The sequence below is a fragment of the Centroberyx gerrardi genome, chromosome 24, assembly GCF_048128805.1.
Source record: "Centroberyx gerrardi isolate f3 chromosome 24, fCenGer3.hap1.cur.20231027, whole genome shotgun sequence".
In the NCBI taxonomy this organism is placed as follows: Eukaryota; Metazoa; Chordata; class Actinopteri; order Beryciformes; family Berycidae; genus Centroberyx; species Centroberyx gerrardi.
In genome coordinates this window covers 23,883,646-23,897,693 of record NC_136020.1, presented here as the reverse complement: position 1 = coordinate 23,897,693, position 14,048 = coordinate 23,883,646, and the positions used below count along the sequence as shown (strand labels likewise).

At 40.9% G+C, this 14,048-nt stretch overlaps 1 protein-coding gene and 1 long non-coding RNA gene across 3 annotated transcripts; both read left to right on the top strand.

Annotated features, from left to right (window-relative positions):
- Positions 1 to 510: 510 nt before the first annotated feature.
- On the top strand, positions 511 to 1,193 carry LOC144538129 (uncharacterized). Its single transcript, XR_013504087.1, has 3 exons — positions 511 to 620; positions 923 to 1,025; positions 1,138 to 1,193. It is a non-coding gene; the product is annotated as an uncharacterized LOC144538129 (long non-coding RNA).
- Positions 1,194 to 2,538: 1,345 nt separating this feature from the next.
- LOC139909703 (protein NLRC3-like) lies at positions 2,539 to 10,905 on the top strand. Of its 2 annotated transcripts, XM_078282169.1 has the most exons (8): positions 2,539 to 2,644; positions 3,918 to 4,031; positions 4,494 to 4,753; positions 5,160 to 6,963; positions 7,077 to 7,250; positions 7,869 to 8,042; positions 8,255 to 8,301; positions 9,909 to 10,905. In XM_078282169.1, the coding sequence occupies exons 1-8, from the start codon at positions 2,577 to 2,579 to the stop codon at positions 10,472 to 10,474; spliced, it is 3,207 nt and encodes a 1,068-aa protein (XP_078138295.1). In that variant the 5' UTR covers positions 2,539 to 2,576; the 3' UTR covers positions 10,475 to 10,905. The 2 variants fall into 2 exon arrangements, with proteins under 2 accessions (XP_078138295.1, XP_078138294.1); XM_078282168.1 differs by lacking the exons at positions 2,539 to 2,644; positions 3,918 to 4,031 and adding an exon at positions 4,270 to 4,340 and having other exon boundaries at positions 4,525 to 4,753.
- The last annotated feature ends 3,143 nt before the right edge of the window (positions 10,906 to 14,048 follow it).

Genomic DNA, 14,048 nt, shown 5'->3' with positions numbered 1-14,048 from the left:
GACATGTAGACTATATACAAAATAAAGAGTAAGGAGTAGATGAAGAAACAGAAAGGAAGAGATCATAATATCAAGATTAAGACTTGGACTTTGGAGGTAATAAAATACTGCAAGTAAACATCCAACAGGTTTATGTGAGTTTTGTCCAGAGGAGGAGTCAGTGGAGCCTAAATGTTTTACTCAGATGTAGAATGGACCATAGAGGAAGAAATCTAATGTTAACAGAGCTGAGACAAGCTGGAGTGCAGGAAATAACATCATAGGGTATAATGATTATTATGGGTAACAGTAAGCTATTGGATGCAGAAGTTTGTTTAACTTCTTAGGGAAGATGCAGGCTGTAGGAAAGGAAAGTCATTTTTTTATATAATATAAAGCTTCTGTGGAAGTAATTTATGAGTCGGTTCATTGTGTCTGTTACTTATTTACAGAAGGTTTTATATCAAACTGATATTTCTGGACTTTGATACTGAAGTTATGATGTGAGCACACCCTCAGGTCAAATGTTCACAAACACCCAGGACTGACGAAGGAGAAAAGCAGCGTCTTCTTTCTCAGTGTTTCCTCTACAGATGAAGCTAGAAAGTCTCTTTGATTTGATCTGGATGTGAGTTCACCAGGTAAAGACCCTACAGTGTTTCCTACAGGTTGACAATTTACTTGTGGCGTAAATAGCTTTACAAGTTCGAATTTACGATTATTATTGAATTTACTCACATAATTTAACTTGTACGTACAAGAAAAACTGGCCAGCATTGACTGCAAATCTTTTTTTCCCCCCCATGCCTCTCAGGGTTTCTGTACTCAATTGTCCCAGAGGCTTAAAAATCCTTTGACTGACAGGAAGAATCAGCCCTTGAAATAATATATCCTGTGATGGAAACCTTGTTGTCATGAATCAGCCCAGTGTGTTTGTGTAAAGGTGTTCGCTCTACTATGAGTCTGTCTGAGGAGAGAGAGGAGGGGCTCCCTCCCTCTAAAACCACTCTGTCTGGGGAACATGACAGCCGGACCAAAGCTAAGAGGTAAGATGAGGATCTCTAAATGTCCATGACTGTTCTCCATCTCAGAGCTCAGCAGTGAAATCATTACAGCATCATTATTCAGAGTAAAAGCTCTGTCTCTGTTGTGTTGAAGCCCAGTCCAGCAGGAGAGACCAGACTCCCCTGAACCCAGCTGTGTGTCCATGAAGAGTAACTGGTCTATTTTGCAACCGATTAACTTCAAACATGGACACCACTCTACTGACAGAAGGTAAGAATTTATAATAGCTAGATAGTTTAGGGCACTTTCTTTGATTACATTTACAAGCAAAATCCTGTTTTTATTGAAAATTTTTGTTTACTCCATTCTGTGTATCAGACACATGCAGTTATTTGTTAATTTTATGAGAATCATTTAGCGCAGAAAATGTCATCAGTTGATGAAAATGTTTCATTTTCAAAGCAGTTAACTTTGAGAGAGCAGTAAATAAATTACAAAGACAGGATACTTAACATATACTTTTAATTTTGATACTTTCAGTGAATTTATTGACAATACTTTCAAAAAAGTATGTTTGAGTGTTAAACTTTTATATTCATCAACAGAATGAGTGGTTCAGGTTTTTCTTAAAGTGGAAGATTTGTGTGGTTCTACAGTCTTTAAAGGAATAGTTCACCCAAAAATGAATCATCATCTACTCCCCCTCATGCCAGTTGAAACACAGGTGAAGTTTGTCCATATCACACACAGGGAGGCTGCAGCACAACTCCATAGCAGCCTTCTCCAAAACAACTGAAGTCAGTGGGGACCAGTTCTTCAGAGCTCCAAAAAGACCTGCAGTATATTTACACCATAATTTAGTGCAAATCTTAATTACAGCTGATTGATTTGTAACAAATAATGGTGTATAGGTCTTTCTATTCACAGTGTGATTGTTTGGCTGTTTTTGTTTTGGAACTCTAAAGAACTGGTCCCCATTGACTTCAGTCGTTTTGGAGAAGGCTGCTACCAAGTTGTGCTGGCAGCCTCCCTGTGTGTTATATGGACTAACAAATTTCACCTGTGTTTCATTTGGCATGAGGGTGAATAGATGATGACAGAATTTTCATTTTTGGGTGAACTATTCCTTTAATATGATGCTTCAATTTGGCAGAACGTTTCCACTGTTCAGCAAACACTCCTCCATATCAGTTCAGCAGCAGTCTAGATCATAAACAATAACAAACAACATAAATGAGTGCAAAGCTCAGGGCCTTTACAATATTTCTGTTATCTTAGAACGATCATGTAAGAGGGAGTAGGATGAGAGGTAAGACGAGAGATTGGGGGAATTTGTTAAGAAAGCAAATAGAGTGAGAGGATAAATCATTCAGTGGGAAGAACACAACATGAAGTACTTCAAGCTTCAAGCTTTATCACACTTTGGTGAGCTAACACTTTTCTTTCTGATACCTACCTGGTAGTTTTGGGGTATCCACAAGCTACTGTGGCTGGTTGACTAAAAAGTTAATTTCCCACCCCGGTGATCTTCCTCTCTGTCTATCAGGATCCAGCAGGAGAGACCAGACTCCCCTGAACCCAGCTGTGTGTCCATGAAGAGTGATTGGTCTATGTTGGAACCTATTACCTTCAAACATGGACACCACTCTACTGAGAAAAGGTAAGAAATTATAATAGCTAGATATATTATTTGATTACATTTACAAGCAAAATCCTGTTTTTATTTAAAATTTTTGTTTACTCCATTCTGTGTATCAGACACATGCAGTTATTTGTTAATTTTATGAGAATCATTTAGCGCAGAAAATGTCATCAGTTGATGAAAATGTTTCATTTTCAAAGCAGTTAACTTTGAGAGAGCAGTAAATAAATTACAAAGACAGGATACTTAACATATACTTTTAATTTTGATACTTTCAGTGAATTTATTGACAATACTTTCAAAAAAGTATGTTTGAGTGTTAAACTTTTATATTCATCAACAGAATGAGTGGTTCAGGTTTTTCTTAAAGTGGAAGATTTGTGTGGTTCTACAGTCTTTAAAGGAATAGTTCACCCAAAAATGAATCATCATCTACTCACCCTCATGCCAGTTGAAACACAGGTGAAGTTTGTCCATATAACACACAGAGAGGCTGCAGCACAACTCCATAGCAGCCTTCTCCAAAACAACTGAAGTCAGTGGGGACCAGTTCTTCAGAGCTCCAAAAAGACCTGCAGTATATTTACACCATAATTTAGTGCAAATCTTAATTACAGCTGATTGATTTGTAACAAATAATGGTGTATAGGTCTTTCTATTCACAGTGTGATTGTTTGGCTGTTTTTGTTTTGGAACTCTAAAGAACTGGTCCCCATTGACTTCAGTCGTTTTGGAGAAGGCTGCTACCAAGTTGTGCTGCAGCCTCCCTGTGTGTTATATGGACTAACAAATTTCATCTGTGATTCATTTGGCATGAGGGTGAGTAGATGATGACAGAATTTTCATTTTTGGGTGAACTACTCCTTTAATATGATGCTTCAATTTGGCAGAACGTTTCCACTGTTCAGCAAACACTCCTCCATATCAGTTCAGCAGCAGTTTAGATCATAAACAATAACAAACAACATAAATGAGTGCAAAGCTCAGGGCCTTTGTGCCTTTACAATATTTCTGTTATCCTAGAACGATCATGTAAGAGGGAGTAGGATGAGAGGTAAGACGAGAGATTGGGGGAATTTGTTAAGAAAGCAAATAGAGTGAGAGGATAAATCATTCAGTGGGAAGAACACAACATGAATTACTTCAAGCTTCAAGCTTTATCACACTTTGGTGAGCTAACACTTTTCTTTCTGATACCTACCTGGTAGTTTTGGGGTATCCACAAGCTACTGTGGCTGGTTGACTAAAAAGTGAATTTTCCACCCTGGTGATCTTCCTCTCTGTCTATCAGGATCCAGCAGGAGAGACCAGACTCCCCTGAACCCAGCTGTGTGTCCATGAAGAGTGACTGGTCTATTTTGCAACCTATTACCTTCAAACATGGACACCACTCTACTGATCAAAGGTAATTATAACTGATGATGAGAACAGATGGATTTGCTGTTGTCAGATTCACCATCATCAGATACAGAATTGATCCGGTCCTTCATAGAGTTTCCTCTTTCAAAACATCACATCCAATAATCAGAGCAGCATTTACAGTGGAGTTCATCATGACAGAACAAAACACATTTAACGACCTGTGTGTGTGTGTGTGGGTGTGACATTATATAATACATCATGTTTTCTCCACAGAATCCACCAGGAGAGGTCAGAGGTTTCCAGTGGTCAGTCTGCCCAGGAGCAGCAAACAGACCTGGACTCCATATTTATGGTGTGTAAATGTACAACAACACCTTTTACTTCAGCTACAAACAAACTGAAAAACAACCATTCTGACCATAATAGTCTCCATGCTACACTCTTTAGATCAGTGGGCTTTCAGACTCTGCAAGATGGATTTGATTTTATGTCCAGATTTTAGTAGGAAGTTTAATTCATATATTATTCTGTTCCAGCTGCTTGAGGAGAACATCGTCACCTTTGTGAAGAACGAGCTGAAAAGGTTCCAGAGGGCTCTGAGTCCAGATTACCCAGAATGCTTAGAGAGGCAGATGGAGGATGAGGAGGTGGTGGACGGTGAGGAGGAAGAGCAGAGGAGGAGCAGCAGAGAGGCTTTTCTGAAGATCACACTGCACTTCCTGAGGAGAATGAAGCAGGAGGAGCTGGCTGACTCTCTGCAGAGCAGTAAGAGGCTTTTAACAGGTTTAACATGATGGAGAGGGGAGATGGAGGAGAAATGGAAATGTTTGCATTTCTAACCTAACTGCTGTAAATACAGACATTTCTAAAACTTTGTCTCTTCAATTCCAGATTGGAAGGTAAATGAGCACAATTCCCATGGATGTTTAAATTATTGATTTGTTAATGTTGGTGTGAAATACTGAACAGAGTGGTTTACATTAAAAAAACAACACACCAAACGTTGCCTTTCACATTTAGCTGCACACACAGTCGGGAACAGTTTTTCCCGTCATCCGAAATTAGATAAATAGATACCACACAGTTGTGAAATGGACATGTTTACCAGGAAATATTGACATTTCTCACATTTAATTTAACATCCATTTATTGATGTAATTTGTTCATTCAGAAACTCTTGCTCCTCGGTGCCAACATGAACTCAAATCTAATCTGAAGGAGAAGTTTCAGTGTGTGTTTGAAGGGATTGCTAAAGCAGGAAACCCAACACTCCTGAATCAGATCTACACAGAGCTCCACATCACAGAGGGAGAGAGTGGAGAGGTCAATGATGAACATGAGGTCAGACAGATTGAAACAGCATCCAGGAAACCAGTGAGACCAGAAACAACAATCAAATGTGAAGACATCTTTAAACCCTTACCTGGAAGAGATCGACGAACCAGAACATTGATGACAAAGGGAGTGGCTGGCATTGGGAAAACAGTCTTAACACAGAAGTTCACTCTGGACTGGGCTGAAGACAAAGCCAACCAGGATATACAGTTCACATTTCCATTCACTTTCCGAGAGCTGAATCTGCTGAAAGGGAAAAAGTACAGCTTGGTGAAACTTCTTCATCACTTCTTTATTGAGACCAAAGAAGCAGGAATCTGCAGGTTTGACAAGTTCCAGGTTGTGTTCATCTTTGACGGTCTGGATGAGTGTCGACTTCCTCTAGACTTCCAGAACAACGAGATCCTGACTGATGTTACAGAGTCGACCTCAGTGGACGTGCTGCTGACAAACCTCATCAAGGGGAAACTGCTTCCCTCTGCTCGCCTCTGGATAACCACACGACCTGCAGCGGCCAATCAGATCCCTCCTGAGTGCGTTGACATGGTGACAGAGGTGAGAGGCTTCACTGACCCACAGAAGGAGGAGTACTTCAGGAAGAGATTCAGAGATGAGGAGCAGGCCAGCAGAATCATCTCCCACATCAAGACTTCACGAAGCCTCCACATCATGTGCCACATCCCAGTCTTCTGCTGGATCACTGCTACAGTTCTGGACCATGTGTTGAAAACCAGTGAGAGAGGAGACCTGCCCAAGACCCTGACTGAGATGTACATCCACTTCCTGGTGGTTCAGTCCATCCAGGGGAATGTCAAGTATCTTCGGAGAGCTGAGACAGATCCACTCTGGACTACAGAGAGCAGGAAGATGATCCTATCTCTGGGAAAACTGGCTTTTGAGCAGCTGGAGAAAGGCAACCTGATCTTCTATGAAGCCGACCTGACAGAGTGTGGCATTGATATCAGAGCAGCCTCAGTGTACTCAGGAGTGTTCACACAGATCTTTAAAGAGGAGCGAGGGCTGAACCAGGACAAGGTGTTCTGCTTTGTCCATCTGAGCATTCAGGAGTTTCTGGCTGCTGTTTATGTCTTTCTGTCATTCATCAACACTGGTGTCAATCTACTGTCAGAACCACAATCAATGTCCTGGTGGTCTACACTATTCAGAGACAAATCTAAACTAACACATCTCTACCAGAGTGCTGTGGACAAGGCCTTACAGAGTCCAAATGGACACCTGGACTTGTTCCTCCGCTTCCTCCTGGGCCTTTCACTGCAGACCAATCAGACTCTCATACGAGGCCTGCTGAAACAGACAGGAAGTAGCTCACAGACCAATCAGGAAACAGTCCAGTACATCAAAGACAAGATCAGGGAGAATCCGTCTCCAGAGAGAAGCATCAATCTGTTCCACTGTCTGAATGAGCTGAATGACCGTTCTCTAGTGGAGGAGATCCAACAGTACCTGAGATCAGGAAGTCTCTCTACAGACAGACTCTCCCCTGCTCAGTGGTCGGCTCTGGTCTTCATCTTACTGTCATCAGAAGAAGAGCTGGACGTGTTTGACCTGAAGAAATACTCTGCTTCAGAGGAGGGTCTTCTGAAGCTGCTGCCAGTGGTCAAAGCCTCCAATAAATCTTTGTAAGTTCATAGATCATTGGATATATTAAATATATAATGTTATCTTTTCTACACATGAGAAAAAAATCCTATATTTTACAAGTTCTTTGTCTTCATCACTAATTCTCCTTCAGGCTGAGTGGCTGTCAGCTGTCAGAGAGAAGCTGTGAAGCTCTGGCCTCAGTTCTCAGCTCCCAGTCCTCTAGTCTGAGAGAGCTGGACCTGAGTAACAACGACCTGCAGGATTCAGGAGTGAAGCTGCTCTCTGCTGGACTGGAGAGTCCACACTGTAGACTGGAAACTCTCAAGTCAGTATTCCTCAACCTGTTCAACACATGACCAGATAAATCCTGCTTTACATGCAGGTTAATGTCAGTGAATAAACACTGAACCTGTGCAGTATTTTTCTGCTCATGTGATTCTCAAACCAGTTGTGGTACCAACATTTAGCTTTACTTTCTAGACCCCTGTGAACTGCTTTCCCTGATTAGATTTCAGTATTTCCTCTCCTTGTCACCTCTGTTGTTGAGACTTAAAATACCAGAAAGGACTTTTAAGATTTTGTCCCAAATTCAGTCAAGAACTCTTGCTAGCATTCGACTGCATTATATGTGTGTGTGTGTGTGTGTGTGTGTGTGTGTGTGTGTGTGGGGGGGGTATGACTTAAGTCACTTTCAGGGACACACACCAGACTTAAGACCAGTTGATTGGGGATGGCTTGTGCAATTGGGGACAAAAGCCGTGTCCCCAATTGGTAAAAAACTGATTTTTGGGTCAGTGGTTAAGGTTAGGGTAAGGGTTAGGTTTAGGCAAGTAGTGGTTATGGTTAGGGTTAGGGTAAGTCTCCAGGAAATGAATGTAAGTCTATGTAAATACCCCAAAAGTGACTTAAGTAAGACTGTGTGTGTGTGTGTGTGTGTGTGCAGGCTGTCAGGCTGTCTGCTCACAGAGGAAGGCTGTGCTTCTCTGGCCTCAGCTCTGAGCTCCAACCCCTCCCATCTGAGAGAGCTGGACCTGAGCTACAATCATCCAGGAGCCTCAGGAGTGAAGCTGCTCTCTGCTGGACTGGAGGATCCACACTGGAGACTGGACTCTCTCAGGTCTGGAGAGGCTTGCTGCCAGGCAGAGGCAGAGGGGTTAGAGTTGGCAGACATTTTCTCAGTCAGACTGAGAAGCTGAGGAATATTGTTTAATGTTTAATGTTGGATATGAGTGATGTCATCTGGACAATCCTTCATAGTGAAGGTTATTTACTGCCCATGTTTCCATCATCAAAGAGAATCTGCTGGTCTGACTTTGTTTCTCTCCCCAGTGTGGACCATGGTGGAGTGCAGATGTTGAAACCAGGTCTGAGGAAGTGTAAGTGTGTATTTGGTTTTAATCATGAAAACAAAGCAGCACATTCAGTTATTTACATGGTGTAGTTGCAGTTTCTTCTGTATGTTCTAAGCTGCTTTAACTGTTGAACCCCTCAAAAAACAAATAGCTGATGTGTGAATACAAAGATATTCATACTCCATGATCTTATAGTTTAACTATTTATTTAATTTGGCAATAATAAAATCCAATGAAGCACTGCAAAAAAACCCAAAACAAAACACTAATTTGCTCCCAAGTTCAACAGCTTCTTCTCTCCACTAAATCAAATTAGCATGATGATGTTTCTCTGCTATAATTATGAACCAGTGATTGAGGAGCATTAGTTTAAGGCAATTAAGATTATGCATGAAGCATTTTATGAATGTAGGTTACACCAACTGAATAAAAGTTAGAAAATAATAGTAATTCAGAATTATCTACATCTCGATAATGAAATACATAAAGTCTAAATCCAAATTAGTTTCCATATAAATGGCTCTTACAGATGGAAAGTTCATCTACACAGCAGTATGTAACGTCCATTCATTCAAATTCTTCTGTGAATGAAGAAGTAAGTAAGTAAGTAAAGTTTATTTATATAGCACCTTTCACAGAACAAAGTCACAAAGTGCTTCACAGGAGTAAAATAGTTAAAATAAGACCATCAAATAGTAAGAAACAATAAAACATAAAAACAAAGGACATAAAAACACACAGAAATACAGACACAAGAGGCTAGACAAAGGCCAGTCTGAACAGATGAGTCTTCAGCTGCTTTTTAAAAGTGTCAACAGAGACCGCAGATCTTAAGTCCAGTGGAAGAGCGTTCCATAGTTTAGGTGCTACAATTTCAAAGGCTCGATCACCTTTTGTTTTGAGTCTGGAGCGAGGGACGAGCAGTCAGCCTGGTCAGAAGACCTAAGTGACCTGCTGGTAATGTAGGGATGGAGTAGGTCAGGTGTACTCAGTTGCCTGACCATGCAGGGCTCTATATGTGATTACAAGAACCTTAAATTGAATCCTAAACTTGATGGGAAGCCAATGTAGGGAAGCTAAGATGGGAGTGATGTGAGACGTCCTGCTGGACCTGGTCAACAGCCTTGCAGCAGCGTTCTGGACCATCTGGAGACGGTCCAGGGATGACTTGCTGAGGCAGGTGAAAAGGGAATTACAGTAGTCCAGGTGGGATGATATGAAGGCATGAATAATCATCTCCAACTCAGCTTGTGACACAACAGACTTGAGTTTGGCAATGTTTCTGAGATGGAAAAAACATGTACGGGACAATGACTTAATATGTTGATCAAAGTACATCCTGATCAAAAATAACACCAAGATTTCTAAGGTTAGACCGTACAGTTGAGGAAAGGGACCCAATACACTGAGCAACCTTGGAAACGATACTGTCTGAAGCAATAATAAGAACCTCAGTCTTGTCTGCGTTAAGCTGTAGAAAGTTGTTGGCCATCCAGAAGATGGTTGACACAATGTGTCATCATGAAAGTGTAAAGAAATTAATTGCCAAACTAAATAAATCAACAATAATAAACACAACAGGTCTATTAGATAAAAAGCTGCTGCTGTATTGAGTCTTGTTCTCTCATCAGATGCCTGTGAACTCACTCTGGACCCAAACACAGCAAACAGAAAGCTCTTCCTGTCTGAAGACAACAGAAAGGTGACAGAGGTGAGAGAGGAGCAGCCATATCCTGATCACCCAGAGAGATTTGACTACTGGGAACAGCTGCTGTGTAGAAATGGTCTGACTGGTCGCTGTTACTGGGAGGTCAAGTGGAAAGGAGAGCTTTGTATAGGAGTGACTTACAGAGGAATCAGAAGGAGAGCAAGGGGTGCTGACAGCTGGCTTGGAGGGAATGAAAAGTCCTGGAGTCTGTACTGTTATAATGATGGTTACACTGTCTGTCACAATAATAGAAGAACAATCATACCTTCCTCCTCTTCCTCTGTCTCTAACAGAGTAGCAGTGTATCTGGACTGGCCTGCTGGCTCTCTGTCCTTCTACAGAGTTTCCTCTGACACACTGATCCACATCCACACCTTCCACTCCACATTCACTGAACCACTCTATCCTGCGTTTATGTTCTGGTTTGGGTTTGACTCCTCAGTGTCTCTGTGTCAGATAGAGGAGGGAGAGAAACACTCACACTGCTGACCAAAGACAGCTGCTGAAATGATTGTTCAGTCTGTACAGGATCACACACACACACACACACTTACACAGACAGATTAGTAATGTTTCTATTTTCATAAGTTTACTACTCATTTCACTGTAAACAAACATGATCCATCAGTCTGTAAATAGAGTGTATTCTGTGTGTTGGGTAACTGAACTGGGTTTTAACATCACACATGTACAGGAACATGGACATTTTATTTGGAAAATGAAATAAATGAGATATTTAACCAGAAAGAATCAAGTTATTGTTGCTCATCTGAGAATCTGTTTTTGTTGACTGACAGGTTCAAATATCTTCCCTTTGGACTTTTGTTTTATTTGGTATTTATTTAATCTCTCCACTCCAAGATAAACATCTATCTTGTTTTCTACAATCGTTTCCCAGAAATAAAGTTAAATGAACATTGTTTGATCTTTTTTTCAACCAAGCAGTTTTAAGCATAATTTGTTGACTTAAATATGTAATTATGTTTCCTAAAATAAAAAATATATTTGATATGAAACCCTTTGAAGACCTTAATTTATCCACTTTTACACCATTTTGGAACTGTCTTTATCCATCCTTATTCAAAATACAGGTCGATTTTACAATATATTTTTTTTACAGCTTTAAAACCTGTAAAACACAGCCGTTATCTATCTGTCTGTCTGTCTGTCTGATTTAATGTGGAACCCAACTGGGTCAGATTTAGTGTCAGAGACCCATATTGTCTGGATTTTTAGTTTTTGATTCAGCATTGAACTGTAGAAGTGTCTGCACTGTTCATGGGGAGATAAGAGTGGTGAAACCTGGGATTACAACAGTCATTCTTATACTTTCTCTAATTGGGATAATTTCTAATGAATTTAGATTATAGTGAAACTAAACTATTCCTTATTTTACTGGGGACTCCCTTGACCCCCTCAAGGACCCCTGGGGGTCCCCGGACCCCAGTTTGAGACCCGCTGGTTGAGGATTCTCCTCAGAGGTTTGTTGGTCAGGCTGCAGTACAGCAGAGCGGCCACTAGAGGTCAGAGTCTGACTGAACATGGGACTGCTGGGAAACATTCACACCTTGGAAAACAAGACAATTATTATTATTATTACTAGAGCTTCAAGCCTGTAGGGCTGATTCTGTATTGTTTTTGTAAGTATTGATAAATCCATAGCGCCACCATCAGGCCAACCTTGTAACAGCAACTATTAAAAAAAATCTTACAAAATTAACTCAACATTTCCAAATTTTACACACAGCATGACTGAGCTGCCTTATATGCATTACAGGATTAAAAAAACATAAAGCAGTGGTGCGCACCGCCCTCTGGTGGACAGATGGAATAAATTCAAACCTGTAAACTGCAACAGAAAGGCTTTGAGTTTAAAAGAAGTAATGTGGCAACAAGCAACTATGATGCCTTTCACTTGATGGAGGTGTGTGTGTGTGTGTGCGTGTGTGTGCGTGTGTGTGCGTGTGTGTGTGTGTGTGTGTGTGTGTTAATGACAATTATTTTTAAAATCGCCATATGGACATAGCTGGAAAAAGTGAAATTACTGAGACCAAAACCTCTTGTCGAAAAAATGTACTGACTTTATATTTTGAGTGAGAAGTTGGGTTGTGGTCCATTGGAGTATTTTTGGGGCCTCTAGAGGGCGTTAGAGGAATTGCAGCTTGCTGCCACTTATTGGCTTCAAAATTCACCCGTGGTTTTGGCCGCTGATTTTCTATCTGTCTATCTATCTATCTATCTATCTATCTATCTATCTATATATCTATATATCTATCTATCTGTCACTGACTGACAGTCCTTGGATCAAAAGCTGAAACAATAAATTCCAGCCTGAACAAACTGTCTTTAGTCCAGTAGAGTGCTGACAGTGAGAGTGTTAACATGCTCAGTTTTCTGGATTGGAGTTCATCTCCTTGTCAAAGTCTCATTTGGGATAATGGCAGGATCTATCTATCTATCTATCTATCTATCTATCTATCTATCTATCTAATAATAATGGTATGCTCTCTGTCTTCTGGATGAGGTTTTTGTGTGGAGTGAGGACGCCCTCTGCTGGATTCTGCTGACTACAGCATGTGTGCAGGTCGGCTGGCTTTCTGTACTTTTATATTGTTGCTCTGCTTTCTGTTTCTGCTCTGAAAGTAAAGGAGCAGTCTGTTCAAAAATCTATTTTCCTGCCGATACAGCAGTAGATGATAGATACAATAGTAGATTGTAAATGTGGTAGTATATAGTAGGGGTGGAGCCGAATCCGAATCCGGTATTCGGAAAAGCACAAATAGTGGGTTTTTACGAATATTTATTTCGTACAAATATTTTAAAAATTATTTGTATTCGGGAAGAAAAAAAAAAATAACAGTGCGCAGGTCGGGACTTGTAGCGTAGCGAGGTTACATCGCTGTCTCCGTCTCTCTCCTGTGCTCCGCTTTGCTGTCTGTCTATGTGTCATGAATGTATCAATAGCTGCAGGCAGGGTCCAAAATTAACACTGGCCAGTCGCCAAATGCGGGTAAATTTAGTCTTTGGCGAGTAAATTATGGAGACCACCCGCCACTCTGGCCGGTAGAAAAAAATGAATTTCCTACACGCGCTGGAGAAAGCTGCTGGTTTGCTGTCACTAGATCTGCCGTGCTGCGTGTCGTGCGTAGTACGTAATTGCGTCAGTCATCAAACCGCGCGATTTTTTGTTACAGTACGTGAGGTCCTTGTTGTCATCCGGGCAGTTGAAACAAACCCAGCCATGTGGGGATTTATTGCGGGAGTGGAGCCAGCAGGAAAGAGAAAGAAAACAGGCAAACTTCAGGCCCGAAGAGACCGCTGCTGCCACGGCCAATGCAAGCGCCCCCTCCTCGTCTCACAAACTATCATCGAGGAACTTCTGTGAGAGGCGGCGACACAATGATCCAGGTGCTCCAACAACATGGCTGGAGTTTAAGGAGGGGGGTCATGTTCTGTAGTGTGTGTCATGTTAACGCAAAGGAAAAGCACAGAGGCAATTCCTTCGTTGTTGGCACTACAAGTTGTGCCAACAACATTTGAAACAGTTGAATTAATATTTCAGTTAATTTCAGTTAATGTTACTACTATTATTACTGCTCACTACTATAATATTGATTGAGAATCGCATATGAGACCAAGATGACATGCTAAATAGTAATAATAGCAAATTGCAATAGTAAAAAGCAATTTATTATTTTTGGCTGGTAAAAAATCTGTCTGGCCGGTAAATTTTTTCATCTACCAGCCACCTTGGCAGGTAAGCCAGAAAGTTAATTTTGGACCCTGCCTGTAAGGGATGAGTCATAAGACAAGACACAAAAATAAATACAATTAATTAATTAATTAATTAACACTGCTGACCAAAGATAGCTGCTGAAAGTTCACTTTGTATAGGATCACACACACACACACACACACACACACACACACACACACACACACACACCTGTAGGGCCTATAATATCATCACACATTTCCTTCATAACAGAAAATGTCTGGTTATGAGGATTTCTGATCCATCAGTCCTAATGCCATAGAGATGTTGTTCGAGTCTGAGTCTCAG

What these genes read in the sequence shown, in the direction of transcription:
- LOC139909703 (XM_078282169.1), top strand. Translation starts at nt 2,577, where the DNA reads ATGAAGAGTGATTGGTCTATGTTGGAACCTATTACCTTCAAACATGGA. An exon ending in CACCACTCTACTGATCAAAG is followed by an intron (nt 4,032 to 4,493) that starts GTAATTATAACT and finishes AGATTTTAGTAG; the next exon opens with GAAGTTTAATTCATATATTA. An exon ending in GAAACCAGGTCTGAGGAAGT is followed by an intron (nt 8,302 to 9,908) that starts GTAAGTGTGTAT and finishes TTCTCTCATCAG; the next exon opens with ATGCCTGTGAACTCACTCTG.